At 41.7% G+C, this 21838-nt stretch overlaps 1 protein-coding gene across 1 annotated transcript in view; it reads right to left on the minus strand.

Moving 5' to 3' along the window:
• Nucleotides 1-4269: 4269 nt before the first annotated feature.
• The window catches only part of SPTLC3 (serine palmitoyltransferase long chain base subunit 3), a gene marked incomplete at its 5' end in the record, with an annotated part of 139285 nt that continues 121716 nt past the window's right edge, over nucleotides 4270-21838 (minus strand). The window contains 3 exons of the mRNA XM_079720221.1: nucleotides 4270-4585; nucleotides 9938-10067; nucleotides 15357-15492. Coding sequence (XP_079576347.1) covers nucleotides 4472-4585; nucleotides 9938-10067; nucleotides 15357-15492 — 380 coding nt within the window. The 3' untranslated portion in view covers nucleotides 4270-4471. The remainder of the gene's footprint in view (nucleotides 4586-9937; nucleotides 10068-15356; nucleotides 15493-21838) is intronic.

The raw sequence follows: 21838 nt of genomic DNA on the forward strand, positions 1-21838 counted from the left end.
CTTCTCAAAGAACCAGCTTTTAGTTTTATTGATCTTTGCAATTGTTTTCTTTGTTTCTATTTCATTTATTTCTGCTCTGATCTTTATGATTTCTTTCCTTCTACTAACTTTGGGTTTTGTTTGTTCTTCTTTCTCTAGTTCCTCTAGGTGTAAGGTTTGATTGTTTATTTGAGATTTTTCTTATTTCTTGAGGTAGGATTGTATTGCTATAAACTTCCCTTTTAGAACTGCTTTTGCTGCATCCCATAGGTTTTGGATCATTGTGTTTTCATTGTCATTTGTCTCTAGGTATTTTTAATTTCCTCTTTGATTTCTCTTGGTTATTTAGTAACATATTGTTTAGTCTCCATGTGTTTGTGCTTTTACGTTTTCTTCCCCTGTAATTGATTTCTAATCTCATAGCATTTTGGTTGGAAAAGATGCTTGATATGATTTCAATTTTCTTAAATTTACTGAGGTTTGATTTGTGACCCATGATGTGATCTATCCTGGAGAATTTTCCGTGTGCACTTGAGAAGAAAGTGTAATCTGCTGTTTTCAGATGGAATGTCCTATAAATATCAATTGAATCTATCTTGCCTATTGTGTCATTTAAAGCTTGAGTTTCCTTATTAATTTTCTGTCTGGATGATCTGTCCTTTGGTGTAAGTAAGGTGTTAAAGTCCCCCACTATGATTGTGTTACTGTCGGTCTCCTCTTTTATAGCTGTTAGCAGTTGCCTTATGTATTGAGGTGCTCCTATGTTGGGTGCATATATATTTATAAGTGTTTTATCATCTTCTTGGACTGATCCCTTGATCATTATGTAGTGTCCTTCCTTGTCTCTTGGAACATTCTTTATTTTAAAGTTTATTTTATCTGATATGAGTATTACTCCTCCAGCTTTCTTTTGATTTCCGTTTGCATGGAATAACTTTTTCCATCCCCTCACTTTCAGTCTGTATGTGTCTGTAGGTCTGAAGTGGGTCTCTAGTAGACAGCATATATATGGTCTTGCTTTTGTATCTGTTCAATGAGTCTATATCTTTTGGTTGGAGCATTTAATCCATTCACATTTAAGGTAATTATCGATATGTATGTTCCTATTACCATTTTCTTAACTGTTTTGGGTATGTTTTTGTAGGTCCTTTTCTTCTCTTGTGTTTGCCACTTAGAGAAGTTCCTTTAGCATTTGTTGTAGAGCTGGTTTGGTGGTGGTGAATTCTCTTAGCTTTTGCTTGTCTGTAAACCTTTTCATTTCTCCATCGAACCTGAATGAGATCCTTGCTGGGTAGAGTAATCTTGGTTGTAGCTTCTTCCCTTTTATCTTTTTAAATATATTGTGCCACTCCCTTCTGGCTTGTAGAGTTTCTGCTGTTAACCTTATGGGAGGTCCCTTGTATGTTACTTATCATTTTTCCCTTGTTGATTTTAATACTTTTTCTTTGTCTTTATTTTTTGTCACATTGATTACTATGTGTCTCAGCATATTTCTCCTTGGGTTTATCCTGCCTGGGACTCTGTGCTTCCTGGACTTTGGTGGCTATTTCCTTTCCCATGTTAGGGAAGCTTTTGACTATAATCTCTTCAAATATTTTCTCGGTATCTTTCTCTCTCTCTTCTCCTTCTGGAACCGCTATAATGCGAATGTCAGTGTGTCTAATGTTGTCCCAGAGGTCTCTTAGGCCGTCTTCATTTCTTTTCATTCTTTTTTCTTTATTCTGATCTGTGGCAGTCAATTCCACCATTTTGTCTTCCAGGTCACTTATCTGTTCTTCTGCCTCAGTTATTCTGCTATTGATTCCTTCTAGTGTATTTTTCATTTCAATTATTGTATTGTTCATTTCTTTTTGTTTGTTCTTTAATTCTTCTAGGTGTTTTTTCTTTCATTCTTCTAGGTCTTTGTTAAACATTTCTTCCTTCTTCTTGATCTTTGCCTCCATTCTCTTTCTGGGGTTCTGGATCATCTTCACTATCATTATTCTAAATTCTTTTTCTGGAAGGTTCCCTATCTCCACTTCATTTAGTTGTTTTTCTGGGATTTTATCTTGTTCCTTCATGTGGTACATAGTCCTCTGCCTTTTCATTTTGTCTTTCTTTCTGTGAATGTGGTTTTCGTTCCACAGCCTGCACAATTGTAGTTTTTCTTGCTTCTGCTGTCTGCCCTCTGGTGGATGAGGCTATCTAAGAGGCTTGTGCAAGCTTCCTGATGGGAGGGACTGGTGGTGGGTAGAGCTGGGTGTTGCGTAGAGCTGGGTGTTGCTCTGGGTGTAGAGCTCAGTAAAACTTTAATCTGCTTCCCTGCTGATGGGTGGGGCTGAGTTCCATCCCTGTTGGTTGTTTGGCCTGAAGCGACCCAACACTGGAAGCTACAGGTTCTTTGGTGGGGCTATTGGTGGACTCTGGGAGGGCTCATGCCAAGGAGAACTTCCTAGAACTTCTGCTGCCAATGTCCTTGTCTTCACAGTGAGCCACAGCCACCCCCCCCACACTTCTGCAGGAGACCTCCTACACTAGCAGGTAGGTCTGGTTTAGTCTCCTATAGGGTCACTGCTCCTTCCCCCTGGGTCCTGATGCCTATATACTACTTTGTGTGTGCTCTCCAAGAGTGGAGTCTCTGTTTCCCCCAGTCCTGTCAAAGTCCTACAATCAAATCCCGCTAGCCTTCAAAGTCTGATTCTCTGGGAATTCCTCCTCCTGCTGCCGGACCCCCAGGTTGGGAAGCCTGACATGGGGCTCAGAACCTTCACTCCAGTGGGTTGACTTCTGTGGTATATGTGTTCTCCAGTTTGTGAGTCACCCACCCAACAGTTATGGGATTTGATTTTATTGTGATTGCTCCCCTCCTACCATCTCATTGCAGCTTCTCCTTTGTCTTTGGATGTGAGGTATCTTTTTATGGTGAGTTCCAGTGTCTTCCTGTTGATGATTGTTCAGGAGTTAGTTGTGATTGCAGTGCTCTCACAAGAGGGAGTGAGTGCACGTCCTTCTATTCCACCATCTTGAACCAATCTCCATGCTTCTCCATCCAACACAGGAGCTGTGGGTGGAGTTTCTATCCCAACTCACAGCATGAAAGCCTTGGTCCATCTGTGTCATGCAAAGTCAAACCTCTCTTGAAGTGATTTGTTTATAGTGTCATTTGATGGAGTGGAATGTTCTGTAACTCATTCGAACTATTACAGAAGCTTTGCTAAAAGGTCACCACTGCTTTTTAGCGTTTCCCAATCTGGGCACCATCTGGAAGCTTGATAAAGATAAGGTTTTCCCCTGGCTTCTTCCATACCAACTAGATCCAATTAGCAAAGTGCTACTTTTGCAGAGAAGTTTGTGTTCACATTTGGAGAGAGAGAGACAGACAGGCAGACATACAGAGACAGACAGAGAGATAAAGAGAGACAGAGACAACTCAAGTAAATTCCAGTTAGTTGCCCCATAGTGTGCAAGCCCACTTAGCACCAAATTGGAGTGCTTATGCCAGAGGAGAGTAGTATTTAATAGGCCTGAATGGGGAAGGGGGTCAGAATTGAAAAGTGGAATAGCATTTACTTTTAAATGTCATTTTTGAATCAATATGTTCTTCAAGTGTAGTCTTGAGAGGCAACTCTAAAGGAACTTGAATTTCCCCATGTACCCCAAATTTAATAGAAAAATGACCACTCAGTCATTAAAGTAGTAAAAGCGATGCTAAACATTCAGTCTGCATGGCACCAACAACATTCAAGTTGTTATAACTTTACAGTTTTAGTCTAGGCCTACTATTGGCTTGCTTGCTTTCTGCCCTCTTCCTGATGAAACAAAAGTCTTGCATTTTCCAAACCTCAAAACTCAGCTGTAAAACTGCAGGAGACCAGCAAGCGGAAAAGGAAAATTTCCTTTAAAGATGTTTGGTCGCTGCTGGCCAGGCCTGCACTCTCCCTTGAAACATTAACTATGGCTTTTGACACTTGTCCTTGGAAAAAGTCCAAATGTGGCAAATGGTAAAGGCAACATTTCTTTACCCTCCTGCCTGGAACTCTCCGTGATACGGATGAGTTCTAGCTGGTGTTTCATGGGTAACAAGGAGTCCAGCTACTGCACACCGCCCTTGCCCCCATCTGCAGATGAAATTAGCAAACACATAATAAGATCTACTGAGCTAAAAAATTAAAACCCTCTTATTTGGTTGGAACTCCTGAAAGGGTCTGGATGAAAGAGACTGCACAGTAGCAACTAAAATACAGGCTCTTTGTTATTAAAAATATTCTAAGAAGTGTGTGTGTGTATCTGCAGCAGGATACTTAGGGGAAGAGAAAATTAAACTCTGGAACCATAGTTTTGTCTCTGCAGAGATATTAAAAGCACAACAATCGTGTCTCCCTTGGCTCAATGAAATTGGTTTGGAAACCAAAACTGTCCTTAGAAAGGAGAAGAGATCTATTCATATTTCTTTGGAGGCAAGGAGGGAAGTCTTTCTGGCAAAGTCTTTAGGCTCCATTCAGGTCCAGGAAACTCAATCCTCAAGTTCAAAGCTCGTCTCGTCGTAGAGTTCGGGGCGTGCTGACTTCCTGTTCCGGGAATATTTCACATGCAGGAGGTCACCCATCTCATCCAGGGCTTCCAAAACCTGCAAAGAGATTCCTTCCATCAGTCGTCTTTAAACCCCCAAGTGGCCTTGCTCTCTGGGGGGTTCACAGAGAACCACACTCTTCTTTTGCCAGCTTATTCGATTTTAAAGAAAAAGAGAAAGATCCAAATCATTAAGCTGTGGTACATAAGCCAGCCCTAGAGGAATGTTAGAGGCTAATGCATTTTATTTTCATATTCTTTAATAGTCTAACTCCACATTATGAATCTTTAGTTTATTTTGGGGGTGAGAGGAGAGGAATAAAATCATCTGATCCATGCTTACCCTTGAAGGATTTATTTTAAAGTTTAATGACATATATAAACTTGTGGAAGAAAAAGAAAACTTTGCAGATTACATTTGTGTTAATTCTTCATGACACAGCAAACCAACCTGGCCAGGAAGAAAATGGAACATTATGGGAGCTAATTAGGTTCCTCCTCTCTCTCCCATTCTTCTGCTGCCCCCCTCCTCCCACACCCAACTTTTAAATACTCATCTCTATGCTCCATAGAATAATAGAATTTAAAACCACAAGAGACCAAGAACTCATCTATTTCAATTCTCTCAATCCAGGCAGGTAAATGTATTCCCAATTTTACAAATGAAACAACTGAGATCCAGAATATACAAAATGTAAGTTTTTCCTTCCAGTCTATCACTAATCCTACTGAATTGGGCATGCCTTTTCAACATTTTGGGCCTGTTTTTCTCAACAAGTCAAAAGAAAAGGGAAATGATATTAGAGTCCAATGTTTTGAAAAAGGTAAAGTGAGAATCGTTACCATCAGAATGAATGACTCATGGGGCATATGGATTTTCTCCATTGGGAAATCTTGCAAACTGACATTAGTTAAGATCCCTACCAAGATGTTAAGAATAGTTTATTTCTGGGTGGTAGGATTATGGGTAATTAAAATTTTCTTTTTACTTCAATTTATTTTCTTAATTTTTATACCAAATATAAGCCCTAGGAAAAAGTATCAGGCTTTACATTTTAAGTGGCATCAATCTGGGATAGTTTCTGTTGCTTTTCCTAAAGGTGGGGGATGGAGTAGCTCTGTGACTTTGAAAGTGAAGGACCCACACACCTGGGGGAGAAGTACCACAATTCATGAAGGATGTGGGAGGAAATCATAGGATTTTGATTCATTTTAATCTCAACCTTTAAAAAAATTTTTTATACAATTTTAAAGGTTACTTTCCATTTACAGTTATTACAATGTATCAGCTATATTCCCTGTGTTGTGTACAATACATCCTTGAGCCTATCTTATACCCAATAGTTTGTGCCTCTTGCTGCCCAACCCTTATGTTACCCCTCCCACTCTCCCCACTGGTAACAAGTAGTTTGCTCTCTATGTATGTGTCTGCTTCTTTTTTATTATATTCACTAGTTTGTTGTATTTTTTATATTGTACACATAAGCAATGTCATACAGTACGTGTCTTTCTCTGTCTGACTTATTTTACTTAGCATAATGCCCTCCAAGTCCATCCATGTTGCTGCAAATGGCAAAATTTCATTCTTTTTTATGGTTGAGTTACATTCCATTGCAAATACATACCACATCTTCTTTATCCATTCATCTATTGATGGACACTTAAGTTGCTTCCATATCTTGGCTATGGTAAGTAACACTGCTATGAACATTGGGGTGCATGTATCTTTTTGAATTAGTGTTTTTGTTTTTTTCATATGTATACCCAGGAATGGAATTGCTGGATCATATGGCAGTTCTATTTTTAGTTTTTTGAGAAACCTCCATACTGTTTTCCACAGTGGCTGCACCAATATACATTCCCACCCACAGTGTACGAGGGTTCCCTTTTCTCCACATCCTTGCCAACATTTGTAATTTGTGTTCTTTTTGATGATAGCCATTCTGACAGGTGTGAGGTGGTATCTCAACATTTTTAACTTCTTTTTTTGTGTCTGTTATAAAATGTACATAATATATTGGTAATGCATGTATTATTTCTAAATGGATTTATGTTGAGGCCCACTAATCAACTACCTGAAACACACCAGTACTCAAACAAAGTCGGGTTTATTCAGCTTGCTGCAGCAGGGAATATGCACTCCAGAAGAGCCATCTTTGTAACAGGGAGTTGAGAACGGCTACGTATCACATCTGGACTTATGCACGAGATGATTCTAAGGAAGCAGGGACCAGTTCTGGCTTGGATGCTGTCAAGAAGCTGGAGCAGTTCAGTGTTGTTTATATTTAGACTTCTTATCTGGAAGGCGGGAGGATTATAGCAAAGCTAGAGCTGTCCTTGGTAACAGAGCAGCTGCCACTCATGTTAGAAGAGGGACCTTTTAAGTCATTTTGCATTTGTAAAGTGTCCTCCTTTTTGACTTGTTCCAAACATGGTCACTGAATAGACTTCTCTAATATTGTATATTTTCTGCGACTGTCATTTATGTTCAGTTGCTACCTTAATGCCCTGACTGTTCAAGGGGTCATTTTTCACTTCTCTTAGAGTAAGAAACTTGCTCAAATTTTTGTATTGATTTGATGATCTCAAAAGTTTAGAGGCATTTGTCTAGATGAGGTTTCCGTGCTCCTTCCAAACCAAGTAATCCACAGGAATTAACTCATGAAAACAATCACAAGGTATGATATCTATTGAATTGGGTATTCATGAGTGCCTCCATGCCCTTTGGATCAGAAAAAAGATGCAAATCGACCCAAGCTGTCCATCCCCTCCTGCCGTCTCTGGAGCGTGTTTCTGGGCACATCCTCTTCTCCCCATGCCTGCAGTGTCCCTCTCTTCACTCCCTTTTCCCTTGATGTGTAAACATGCTCAAGTCTTCCCCCACTTTCAAGGGCTTTTTCTAAACTTAATTTTTGCCTTTACACACTTCTCAAAAGACTTGCCTACCATTTCTTACCACCCACTCATTACATTTAGAAGAAACAATTTGTTAAAATTAATATTCTCTAAAATATACTCATTTTAGAGAATCTGGACAATATATAGAACAAAAACAGCAAAGTTCTCCCATCATCTCAAAATCTAGAGTTAGCTCAGTTATTAACATGTTATCTAATAAATTGTTATTGGGTACCTACTATGTTCTATACATTGGTTTAAGTCCTAGAATATAATGGTGATGCAGAAAGATATGGACCCGTGTGTGTGTGTCTGTGTGTGTGTGTAATTTGAGCTCAAAGTATCCCTTTCATTTTTAAATTCTTTGTATTCTTATTTCTGTTCCCTGCACTCCCCTAAAACTCTCTGTTCTGAGCAACAGCAAGATCCTACTAACTAACTGCTAAACCAATGGTTTCTTCTCATCTCTCACCCCACTTGGATGTTCTGCTGTTTTGTAGAGACATTTTTAAAAATTAATTTTTATCAGAGTATAGTTGATTTACAATGTTATGTTTGTTTCAGGTGTACAGCAAAGTGAATCAGTTATACATGTACATATATTCACTCTTTATTAGATTCTGTTCTCATATAGGTCATATAGTATTGAGTAAAGTTCCCTGTCCTATACAGTAGGTTATTATTAGTTATATATTTTATATATAGTAGTGTGTATATGTCAATCCCAATCTCCCAATTTATCTCTCCCCCCACTTTCCCCCTTGGTAACCATAACTTTGTTTTCTACATCTGTGACTCTATTTCTGTTTTGTAAATAGGTTCATCAATAGAATATTACTTAGCCATAAAAAGAACAAAATAATGCCATCTGCAGTGACATGAATGGACCTAGAGATTGTCATACTGAGTGAAGTAAGTCAGACAAGAAAGACAAATATCATATGATATCGCTTACACGTGGAATCTAAAAAAATCGCAGGGACATTTGATCCTCCCCCTCCTTGAAGCTTTTTCCTTTTTACTCTGTTGAGCACTACACTAGCTTATGACTTTTCCAATTGATCTAGCTCCATCTAAGCCCAGTTCCTCATCTGTGATTCCTATATCCAACCAGGGATGTAAGGGGAGTCTGTGCTTGGCCCATTCACTTATATTTGGACAATTATATCTTCTACCATTGACTTTAATGATCCCTTCGTTCCTCAGATTACAGCAGCTCCAGCCTTGCATACTCTCCTAAGCTCCAGAATTGGATTTTATTTTCTTTAAATTTTATCAAAGTATAAATGACTCAGTTACACACATACACACACACACACACACACATATTCTTTTTCATATTCTTTTCCATTATGGTTTGTCACAGGATATTGAATATAGTTCCCTGTGCTATACAGTAGGACCTTGATGTTTATCCATCCTATATATAATAGTTCGCTTTTTCACAGATGGCCCATAGATTTGTAATCCCAACATGTCTAGAAGTGAGCTCGTTTTATTCCCCCAGTCCTGTTGATGTTATGTTCTTCCTTGCCATATACCTTATCTCATATATGTGCTTAGTTTTGCTGTTTTTTATTTGCTAGAGGGCTAGAGACCTCGGATTATTCTTGATTCCCTCACCCCATATGTGCCCTGCATCCAATATTTGTCAAGTCTTGGCAGCTTCATGCATACATAACGTCTATTCCTAGATCCATTTCTTTTGTTTCCGTTGCCCTTGACCTTGTCATCTCTTGTTTTGTTTAAATAGCTCCATAATAACCCACTCCACCTTCATGCAGTTGTCTATATTTCTTTTTTGAGATGAATTTATTCTGTCTGATATTATTATGAAGTGCTTATTTATAGTATGTTCTCTTAGACTTTTTGCCCCAGGGTTTTGCATAGAGCAGACACCTGATAGTGTTTGCTAAACTGCATTGATTTTATAAGACAGTTTCATCAACCCTAAACTGACTGACCTGGCTTGGTTCTCTGATATTATTCATTCACACAGAGATTGAAATCTAAGGACAATGAAATGTGGCTTTGAAGTCCTTTACACCTCATGTAGGATGAGCTTATATGATAGATCTGTCTTTGTTGTTGGTTTTCCAATATGTGGCTTATTTGGGTCATATTTTCTTATGATGGACGTGGTGACTGTGAGCAGTGCCAGGATGCAGGCAGTTACTGCTAAAATAGCACGTGAGATCAGTGTCTGCATTTAAGAACAAGCAAAGAGCAGGATGTCTGGCTACTCAGTGGGTCTTTGCTATGAAACCAAAACACCGACTTGACTCATGTCTTCACTGAGCTGATTTTCTTTTCTATCTGCCGAGTTGATCACATTGTTGGGCATTGTTAGGATACCCTTATTATTATTATTTTTAGCAGTGAGTGTTATTAGTGTTGTTTTCTCAAACCATCCAAGAGAAACCCAGGGAAACCCAAGCGAGCTCAGTAAAAGAACGTGCTCGGAATCCAAGGACCCCATCCTGTTGCTTCTGCTGGGCTGTGGAGTACTTACTGCGTCTAACATCTCCCGGGTATGTGCTGCTGAAACACAGAACCGAGCCCGGGCTTCTGCAAGGGGAGTAGCTGGAAATCCAACGACCACCACGCCGATTTTTCTCTTTAACAGATGCCTTGCAAAAGCCCTAAGGGAAATGTTAAAAAGGAGGTTAACTGAGAGATGACAAAATTACACTGCAAAAAAAAAAAAGAAAAAAAAAAAGGAATGTGGCTAATTGACTTTTTTTTTTTTTAATTTATATTTATTTTGGCTCCACTGGGTCTTAGTTGTGGCATGCGGGATCTTTAGTTGCAGCATGCATGCTTCTTAGTTGTGGCATGCGGGATCTATTGGGTTGGCCAAAAAGTTCTTTAGGGTTTTTCCATAAGATGTAACAGAGAAGCGCGAACAGATTTTTTGGCCAACTCAATAATTCCCCGACCAGGGCTGAACTCTGGCCCCCTGCATTGGGAGCACAGAGTCTTACCCACTGGACCAACAGGGAAGTCCCTACTTTTTTTTTTTTTTTGAGGTACGCGGGCCTCTCACTGTTGTGGCCTCTCCTGTTGCGGAGCACAGGCTCCAGACGCGCAGGCTCAGCAGCCATGGCTGACGGGCCCAGCCGCTCCGCGGCATGTGGGATCTTCCTGGACCCGGGAACGAACCCGCGTCCCCTGCATCGGCAGGCGGACTCTCAACCATTGTGCCACCAGGGAAGCCCGTCCCTACTTTTTTAAAGTAAGTAGAAGATGACTGAAGTAATGAAATTTCCCTTAGATACAACCGATAAGGAAATGTGGCAGCCAGTCACTTGATGTTACCCATAACTGAGTGTGTATACTGTGGGGTATGGTGCACTCATTAGACAGTTACGTGTACAGAGTCTTTGACATTGAGCAGAAAATCCTGGTGCATGTGACCCTGGTTTAACAAGCCTGCACATATGTAAAATCTTCTGTCTGCAGGGTTCCTAAGGAATAAAAACCATTACTCAATGCAATTACCTGAAGAAAGAATATGTTAGATTCATACCTATATGCTTTAAAAACTTAATACTGTAGGGAGGGTGGGAGGGAGACGCAAGAGGGAGGGGATATGGGAACATATAACAAAAAAAAATTAATACTGATAATACAGTGTGGAAATTTTAAGAAGCCTCTACTTCGTGACTATAATTTCAGGATCCGGATCAGAGGGTCTGCGGGAGCCAATCCCAAGCCATGTTATCTTTCCAGTGACAAAGATTTTATTTTCCATCAAGCCAAAGATAGGAAATAGCAAGGGTCTCCTCATTTGTTATGTGTATGTTCAGGGATAATAAACCCATTGGCTGGATTAAGGGGGGATGGGGAAGGAGGGAGGGAGAGAAATGCGCACACACAGAGGCTGGTTGGTAGAAGCAGCCTGGAAGCTGTAGGTCATAGAATTACAAAGCTCTTTCATACTGAGTAAAACCTTTTTAAGCTATGATTCCTTCCCCTTAACTGCTTCTAGCCTCTTTTTATTTCAGAGCTAATCTCAGTAACCGTTCTAGAATACCCAGCTCTCAAAGTCTGTAAACTTCTTGCTCTGAGATCCAATGTCAGACACAGGCATGTGCACCCAAGTGAGCCTTTTCCCCTTTGTGCTCCATCGCTCCCCGCAGGAATCCTTAATCACTAAGATGCTTTGCCCTCAAGTGGGGTAAACGTCTCAGATCTGTTCTTAGCATTAAGAGGTTGCTGGTGTCTTATGTTAGGCTGGAAGCTGACAGCACCACAGAAACCTTGAGTCGTAACTCAGGAAGAATCTGCGACGCAGGGGTCTTTCATTCTCCTCCCGTTTAGCTGTCTGCCTTTTGGTTTCCTCGTGCAGAATGCAGGTTATCAAAGAAAGCGATGGAGATTGCAAGAAATACCAACCACACAGCCTCTCTGCGCCCCTGGCTTGGCCATGGCAAGATATAGCCTTTGATTTGGATTGGGAAGTTTACAAGGAGATGGAGCTTTCTAACTGAGGAAGCTTGAAAACAGCCATTCTTTCTTCTTCTTGATCACCCTATGGAAGGCTGCCCACGGAACTGCACAGGATGAGAGCTCGTAATTGTCTGAGAAACAAGTCAAGTGCTTTTATTGCTAGAGTACAAACCACCTGACCCATGATCGGGCCGGTTTTTGGGACTCCCCAAAGACCATTTTCACTGTCTGCACTCTTCTCTTTGTACCAGAGGAAGTAAGTTTTGCCAAAGAATGTAGAGCGAAATATATGACTGTTGATTCATTAGGCTAACCTGAGGCCTCCCCGGAGCAGTTCTAAGTTTAAAAGTTACACTACTAAACCTAGCCTCCTTCAGCTAATGCATACGGTTGCCTCTGGGTTTGTATTCCCCAAAGCAAACTAGAGCTGGCATAGTCTGAAAGAAACTAAACTATGTGAATAATAATAATAATAATAATACAACATTAGCATTGCATTGCACGCAGCATCACTGCATTTTCTGCACCACCATCCTCCAAGTGTATGATGAGGCCTGAGGACAGAAAATGTCAACCCTGTACCAAATAGTAAATACAATATATTCTTGATTATTTAAGTGAATGTTTTATGGGTGAAATCGCATTATACTAAACTCCATAGAAGATTCCAGTGGTAGAATTGCAACAGGACTTTATCCAAAAGGATACCTGGCTGGAGATAATGTCTCCATTCTGTGGTAGGTGGAAATGTGGAGAAATCACAGTTCTTTGAGAAAGATCAAAAGTTTTTAAATGAGCAAATGAAACAAGTGCTCATACACTGGCTTAGCCAATTAACTCCGTTTCAAAAGGTTCTCTGCCTTCAACTTTCCATTGAAGAAATATCAGCGCAGGAAACAAGATTGGGCAGCAGTAACTCCTGCCAACATTAGATAATATTACCTTTTGTAACTAACCTGTTCTAAGTTTTCTTAACAACCCAAATAATTAGATTTTTTTCCCATTGTCATAATGGATGCCTTTTGCTTCACCAATGATGACATTAAAGAGGGTTAAATTATACTCTGCATTGCTTTAAAGAGATGTGTATTTTTCCCCTATGGGCTGTGCTGTGCGTTGAAAAGAGCACTGGTTTAGGAGGCAAATGCAACTGGTTTGAATTCTGGCCTCTAGTACCTACAATGTGAGTGACCCTGAGAAAGTAGGTTGACTTTGCGGTGTCTAGGTGTCTTCATTTGTAAACCAGGGCTAAGCACCCCACCTTCAGTGGGTGATCACTGGTTTTAAGAGCCTTCCTTAGCATATAAGTAACATCCAGCAATGTTAGCACCTCCTTAGCCATGCAACCACGATGACTCAATCTTATACTTACATACTTATATACTTATATAGTTATATACTTATATAGTTTCAACAAAACTAACAATTATCATCACTGTAGCTATAGTAAAAGTAGTAGTAATAATGGTGTCTACCACTGAATGAGTGCTTACTCAATTACTATATGAAGTGCTTTATATACATTATTAATACTATTAATAATAACAGCCAACACTGAGTAGCTCCTATGTAAGACACGACATGCCAAATGCTGATAGACTTCATCTTGTTTAATCTTCAAATGATCTTAGGAAATAGGTCCTATTCTATCCCATTTTCAATATGAGAAAAGTGGGGCTTCAGAAAGTTGGTTAACTTGTCCTAGATCCTCCAGCTAGAAAGAGGCAGGGTCCAATTTCTTTTTCACTCCAAACATCTCATTATACCTTAGAACATAACTTTTCCAGGAAACTCCCTCTCAGTTTAATTTTCCTTTTTCACATTAGCTTTGTCTAGTCGGGACTCCTGGCATATAAAGGAGGAGGGGAACTCCCTCTTTCGTTCTGTCATCGTGCACTTGAATTCTTGCATAGAAATGCATTTGTTTTTATTCTTCATGGACTCTTCTCATTGGATGGATTCATGTTCCCAGCCTGTTGAGGTTCTAATTCCAGCTTCCATCATCAAAGTCAGAAGTATCCAGCACACTCCCTACCGCCACCCTCTGGTGTTGACACTCTCTAAAATGAAACAAGTTTACTTTTGGTGTCTTCATTTGAGCTAATCATAAAATATTAGATAGGCATGGGCTACGTGTGGGGTCAGAACGTACCGTTTCCCCAACCACTCAGAGTAAACGTGGGTTTTCTTTCCTGTCATCTAAGATCAGATGGTAAAGGGTTTTGGGTTATCTGCCAGTTGGAATCACCATTGTCACTCCTTCCTGCCATTAGCACAGAGCAGTATCCTATGACATTTCTGAAGCACACTGTCTTCTTGGCTACTCCAGGCATTGATTTCCTGATCCAGATCCATGAACAAAGTGTTGAGTGTTGGACGGCTGTGGTGCATGAGGCAACTCATGTGTGTGTTTTAACTGCTTATTATTTTGCTGTGGTGAAATGACACAAAAGTGTACTCTAAAAAATCCATCTTTTAGGAACATATAACTCAGTCCTATCCACCATGAGTTTTCAACTAATAGCTCCAGAACTTCTTTTCTATACTACATCTAATACTCTGCCAATCTACTTCGACTGTTAAGAGAATCAAATGGAAAGTTCCAACAATGGGGCTGTGTTAAAGGAGTGTCAGGATGTCTAGAATCTGATAAACATTTGTTGAGAATTACTTTCTACCATGTGCTTCATCAGACACACAAACATTTTATATTAGAAAGGAGTTTAATTAACTTCCTTTTAACAACAGAGTTAATTATTCTCTAGCAGATTGGAGATGGCTCACGTATAAATTCATCTGTGCCATACTGAGAAAAAGTCATTTTTCCTCTTTATGCAGTTTTTACTAATGCTCAACCTCAGAGTTGCAATTGATGGAAAACAGCCCCAAATAAGCTTACAGGAGTGGTGTTAACATTTTTTGTTAAGAGCAAGAGCTTTGGAGTAAGCCTAGGTTTGGGTTTGCCTCTCGGTTTTACTACTGCTTGACCAGTATGGCTTTGGGAAGCTATTTAACTGCTCTCAGCCTCAGTTTCCCCACACATGAGGGTGACTTCTTTTGAGAATGGCCGTGAGAGTGCAATGGGAGAAAGCACAGAACCTGGTAATGTTGCTTTTGAATGTTGGGAGAGATGGTTTTTTGAGGTTCTCCCTGAGAAAGATCTTGGGAGAGGAGGAAGTGCAGGATCATCATCAATTTACAGCTGAGGCCTGAGATAAGTGACTCCACCCAATTCACAGAGCTTGGAAAGGATGGTCCACAGTACCTGGCTCCCTTCCCACAAGATCTGTGAAAAGGTCTTGCTGATGGGCAAGGCAGGTAGCTTCTGTGAACCTGGACAAGTGAATTCTGAATTCGGTGTCCCGCTCAAAGTGCAAAGCAATACCTATGCTGAAAGAGCCCCCTGGTGTCAAAAGCACCATCTCTGTCCGATCACCTTGGAGCTTAGGTGTTATTCTGGGAGTCCGCTGGATACTCACGCTACTTTAGCAGGCATGTAAAGGAGCAGGGGAACAACGGGAGATTCCTCATTGCCATAGATAATGAATCCCATTTCACTCAGTCTCTGTCTGAAGTATCTTGTGTTTTCTGCAAGTTGCTGTACTCTCTGCAACCCTGAAAGGAAACAGGCATGAAATCCATCAATTGCCACCTGGCAGAGGGAAGCAAAGGTCAGCCTGTCTTGGCAAGTGTTCCTAAGTCTTTCTGCAGTCCTGCATTAAGAGTTGGAAGGGGGTCCAAGTAGGGTAGGGAAATATCTCCTGGTGAGCAGGTGTGAGCACTGATGCCTGGGATCTGCCCTGAGCCTAGAAGGCAGGATCCTGGGGAATGGTGCTGCTGGGTACTGCTGGCAACCAAAGCCAGGCTAGGCTGCAGGGCAGTAGAGGAGCAGGAAGGGTGTCTAGCAAGAAGGAAGAAGATGAACTATCATTGACTAGACACCTACTGTGTGTGGATTCTGCTAAGTACTATAGGCACATTAGTTCAGGGGAAGAGAGTGGGACAAGAAGTCACACATACACACACACACACACTCCACCCCATACCAGTTGTTGGTTGCGGCATTTTAGCCAAGCTGAACTGGCCCATTAAGTAACCCTTCATCTAGGTCTCTAATCAAAGAACACTTCATCCAATCTGAATTAGAAGGGGTAGCATATCCTTGGACAGATAGATCCATTGGAGACGGGAACTATTTTGTGAGGCACCCAGTGGTGATAGAGTAATAGAGGAAAGGGAAGAGGGGGCCCTCTGCTTTCTCCAGACAGAAAAAATGACAGGGTTGGCCCCCAACAGAAGGTCAAGCAAGGTACACATGCCCATTTCAAGGTTATTGGTACTTCAGCTCAAAAGCTTGTCTTCTGTCTTAAGTGCATATCCCAGTGGGAAGGTCACACACATTATGAGATGACCAAAGGGAACTGAAGAGTAGAAAGAGTTCTGGAGATATCTGTCTACTCACTTCTGCCTCTAATCAGGTAAGTGAGTAAACTAGCCAAAGCCAGAGAGTGTTTGCTCAATGAGGAAGCTTGAATAGGATTGGATATTTAAGTCCCTGAGAAATCAGTCCAATGCTTGCATTTGATGCAGTGTTGCCATTCATCAGGAATTTGCTGACACAGCTGACCTCCATTCTGATTGGTCAGGCATCCATTCAACCTGATCAACTCTTACTTTACCAGTTATTCAATTTTTTTTTTTTTTTTTTTTTTTTTGCGGTACGCGGGCCTCTCACTGTTGTGGCCTCTCCCGTTGTGGAGCACAGGCTCCGGACGCGCAGGCTCAGTGGCCAGGGCTCACGGGCCTAGCCGCTCCGTGGCATGTGGGATCTTCCTGGACCGGGGCACGAACCCATGTCCCCTGCATCGGCAGGCAGACTCTCAACCACTACGCCACCAAGGAAGCCCTTATTCAATATTTTGAACATCACTCCTGAGTGTGTTTGTAACTCTTTAGATGGAAAATGGATAAAAATTTCAATAAACATGTCATCACGATCTTCTAGTTTCTTCTTGGAGACATGGCCCCAGACCGTGCTTTGACAAAGGGTTGAGCAGTGGGTATCTCCTGCTCAGCATCCTTCCTCCAGGGGACCATGATGTTCAGGTAGAGTTGGCTCCACCTTTCCTCTTGGCTACAGGGGTATTGTGTGACCCAGGCCTGGCCTATTGGAATACTCCACCCCCCTGATAATTGGGTCATTGATGGAACACAACCAGGGCCTACCAGTCTTTCAGATCTACTGAGGAAGAAATGTAAAAACAAGGTCAGCTTCAAGCTACATCCTTGCCACCATGGAGGAAACCTGCTTGAGAATGATGCTGATTCAGAAGAAAGCCAAGGCACAAGACAGCAAGAGTCTTGATGGGATCATTAGAACTCTTGGATCTAGCAGTGCCTAAGTGAGTCCATCCTTTGGACTCTCCCTGTTGTGTGAACCATTACATTTCTTTTTCTTACTGAAGCTACTTTGAGCTGAATTTCTACTACCTACAACCTGATACGTCCTGATTAATACAGGTGGCCAATAATTGGATGAGGGGACTTCTTAAGGACAATAGTAATATCAACAGCAATAATTATTTTAGCTTACAGATATGTAATGTCAACTTTGTTATAAGCACTTGGCATTTAATGATTTATTTAGTCCTCACAACAACTCTGTTGAGGTAGATGCTATAATCTCATGTCATACACGAGGAGGAGACAAGTAACTTACCCAAGTTCACATAGTTGGTAGGTAGCAGGGCCAGAATTTGAACCCAGGCAGTTCATCCCACCCCCCAACCTCCCATTTGCATAAATTTTGTTGCATAGACACCGCCTCTTTTGTGCTTAAAAGGAAAAAAGAACAGTTTTGTAACATGCTGAAGTGTCCCTTGAAAACTTGTATTTGTACAGAGAGCAACCTATTTGAAGGACAGAACTAGCAATGAGGAAGGAAAATATTTGTCATTACTTAAAAATAAAAATATCATCCATACACTTTGAAACTGTGTGTATTTAGGAAGATGAGAACATAAGGAGTAGGGAGAGATTGGGGACTGGAGAAGGAAAAGAAAAGAGGGGATGTGTGTAGGCATAAGGCTGATTCACTTCGCTGTGCAGCAGAAACTAACACAGCATTGCAAAGCAATTATACTCCAATTTAAAAATAAAAAGCCCAAAAAACAGAAGAGGGGCTAGAGTATGACTTGTTTTAAAGAAGGTGATTCAGATAAAAATGAACGTATTTACAATACAGAAACAGACGTACAGATATTGAAAACAGACTTAGGGTTACCAAAGAGGAAATGTGTGTGGGGGGGATAAGTCAGGAGCTTGGGGTGAACATGCACACACCACGGTATATAAGAAAAATAACCAACAAGGGCCTACTGGATAGCACAGGAAACTCTACTCAGTATTCTGTGATAACCTATACAAGAACAAAATCTAAAAATAATGAATATATGTAGAACGGAATCACTTTGCTGTACACCTGAAACTAGCACAACACTGTAAATCAACTATACTCCAATAAAATTAAAAACAAACAAACAAAAGTAAAGAAGGTGATTCAAATGAAGGCACAGATATACATCCCAGCTACCAAAATGTATTCCATATGGCTTGTCCCCTTGTGTGTTCAGCTCTTCTGTTGATTGTTAGTTGCACAATGAATAGATGAGTTCATCAGGCTGAGTCTGATGATTCCTAAATGATCCCCCTCACAGACTAGAAGGATTTCCTGGCCTGGAAGTGCATGAGTGACTTAAATTGCTTTTCCCAATGGCATTATCTTTGCACTTGCCCATAATGACTCATCCATCATTGGGCTGCGCAGCTACTTAATTGGCCCCGTCTGTCCTCTCTGCCTTGATTAACCCAAGTAACTGGATCACGAACTAATGTCATCATTTTACTGCTTCTAGATCCCTTGGAGAGTTGACCAAACAGATCAGAATATCGATTGCAGGGGCAGCTGACTCTTGAGAACTGAATGTTTTATTCTTGCCCTGTCTTCTCCCTCTTTGAACGATTTAGCACAGCATGGCTGACAAGCCATTATGACACACTTCGTGGTCACCATGTTTTCTCACATAGGGTCACTATAAATGCCTTGAGGTCTTTTGAGTTGGCAAAGACACAGCTCCTTTCAATTACTCTATTGCTCACTCTGGAAAATTGGAAACATTCTCCTCCTCTTGGAGGGCCTGGGGGCAGAGAGAAATTTGTACATATAAAATGCTATTCACCTACAGGATGTGGGTGATTTTATTAATTATGTTGTGCTTTGAGATCCTTGTTTGAAGAGGGCTTTATAAAAGTAGAAGGAATTTTTAGCACTTGTTCTTTCGTACAGGGATGGCCACGCCAGGATGGCATGGGGACTGGGCATGGCAGTGACCTTCCCTTTGCAATACACAAAGTCCCTAATTAAATAGTTCCTGATTCTTCTTCCACTTATTGTAATACGTAGAAGTCAGGGAAGGCTCCGCACCGATAAATAAGTGAAGGATCAGATCTCTTATGTAGAGTGCTGGAGAGTTTATACGAGTGTCTTATTTTGCTGTATTCTGGGTTCTCTGGAAAAGGAATAAGCTTTGGAGTTAAATGGACTAGGAACCAAACTCCACCTGGACAATGTAAGGCTTTGAAACCTCAGTTTCACCTAGCGATACATAAGCTTATCTCACAGGAAGATTGGGAGAAATAAAGGGTTAATGCAGGAACATGCTTAATACTGTGTCTGGGAAAAAGGTACTTGAAAGGTTAGTTACATTTTTCTGTTAGCAATAGTTCTGGGTAGCCTCAGTGGCACCTCGAAATCATTTGGAGAGCTTGGCAAAATCCCATGCCCAGACTGTACCCCAGACCAATGAAATCAGCATCTCTGGTAATGAGATCAAGCATGAGTTTCGGATTTCACCAGGTGCAGCCAAGGAGACTCAGATGTCTCAGAAACAATGGCCATTACCAGTTCACCCCCGAGGCCATGCATGGCTGTGTTAGGTGCCTGACTGTGTCTTGGCTGAGTCATGCTCCTTGTTTGGACATGGAAAGTAAAAGATGGGCATATGTCTTAGCCTCTTGTTTGGCAAGATGACATCCCAGCATTTACTGAATGCTCGAGGTCTCCAATGGTATGTTTGTGGGATCACTTGCTCCCCTGACAGTTATCGGCTCCAAAGTGCTCACTCGACTTGAGACCAACCTCACTGTCAACCTTGCCCCTCTCATGAGGCTGGATAAAATCAGGGATGGACCCAGCTGGGCAGATGACCTGTAGGTTGCCATTCTACCCACTTGGATTTCTAGCTCTGCCAGTTTGAGAGATGGACTAGGTTTAACCTTCTCTCCAATGTTGTTAAAACAAAAACAGCTGGGGCAGGGGAAGGTAAACAAATAAAACCCAAAGTGTCACCACTACAAAGCCATGCCATCCCCAAATAAAAACAATCATCTGTGGCATTTCCAAAAATATGCTCAGGTCAACTCAATCTCCAGAGGGCCAGAAGGAATTGTGGACAGTAGACACTCCCAGAATGACCTGTCAAAAGCTAAAGAAGGAAAATATCTTCTCTGTCGAACCATCGAACGATCATCTGCTGGCAAAAGAGGACAAAGGCATTTCCCCCTGTAAGACTGAGTGAAAGAGGCGGATTTGATGAGTTTGCAAGACAATACCAATGACACTATTTTCTGCAGACTTTGCAAGCTTGCTCTCTAACAGAGGAAACGTTCATAGACCCAGATGGCACGGAGCGGGGGGGGAGGACTTATTTTATTATTCCCCAGGCTGAAAAAGGCACATACAGAAATACACACCACCCTCCTTGCACCAGTGCGGAATACAGGCTGGGCAACCTGGAACATGCTCCTAAGCAGTGACGCTTGGGAAATGCGGTTCTCTTCTTTAGCGATAGGAAGAATCTGTCCCTAAAACGTATCTCACAACTTAAGAAGTCGATCTTTCTGAACAACCAGTTTGATCCTCAAGAGTGCCCGCAGTGGTCTGAGAAGGGCTCCCTCCCCCCCACCCCTGCCCCCTTGCCTCCTTCCCCTTCTTTGTCTGGTGCTCACACTAGGCTTCTGCTCCGGACATGGGGAGGGGCCGGGAGCAGGGGTGCCGGGGAGAGACCTTGGAGTAAAGTTTCAATGTGGCAGCAGGAACCCAGCATCTGTTATTTTAAGCCCTGGACAGCAGACAGGACATTTTGTTTCCTACACACTCGGGGCAGAGAGATCTCAGGAAAGATCAAGAGGCTACCGAGCAGCAAGAATCATAAGAATCACATTAGCAGTGACAAGCTTCCCAGTGGGATGGAGAAGACAGCGTTTGGAGTGGTTTGCTGAGAGGAACACATATTTTTATCAGGCACTGAAGCGCTCCCTTTTGATGTCTGGATTCCAAGGTTACAGCATGCTTTATAGTCACATACTCGTGTGCCAAGGACGGTCCAGGCTGCTCAGTCCAGCCCCTGTGGAATGCACACAGGAGCGGAGTGGGCAGGCCAGACGTCAGCGTGGACGGCTGTCTACACGACAGGATTTCATGCCCCTGTTGCCACCTCCCCACCCACTGCTCAGATACATCGTCAGGGGCTTAATCCACAAGGAGAGGTGACAATGGACATGTCTTGTGCACCTACTATGAGCCAGGAGCTGTGCTTTTGGGCCCCCTTCACAGATGAGGAAACCAAGGCTGGGAGACTGTTCATGCATTGCACAGCTGACCCGGAAATCGGCGGTGCCTAAGAGTCTATCAAAGTCTGCTCCTTGTAAGAAGCTCGTAAACTCATTTCTGATGAGGTGTGAGTCCCATGATTCATGGATTCATACATTTCACAAATGAAAAGCACTCACTATGTACAAGAGCCAGCTGCTAAGATGGCGGAGAAGATGAAAAAATTCTGGGGCTATTTGGCAAGAAATAACCTAACAGTAGAGAGAGCAGATATCAGATAATATACACATG

Source organism: Hyperoodon ampullatus, assembly GCF_949752795.1.
Source record: "Hyperoodon ampullatus genome assembly, chromosome: 14".
Taxonomy (NCBI): Eukaryota; Metazoa; Chordata; class Mammalia; order Artiodactyla; family Ziphiidae; genus Hyperoodon; species Hyperoodon ampullatus.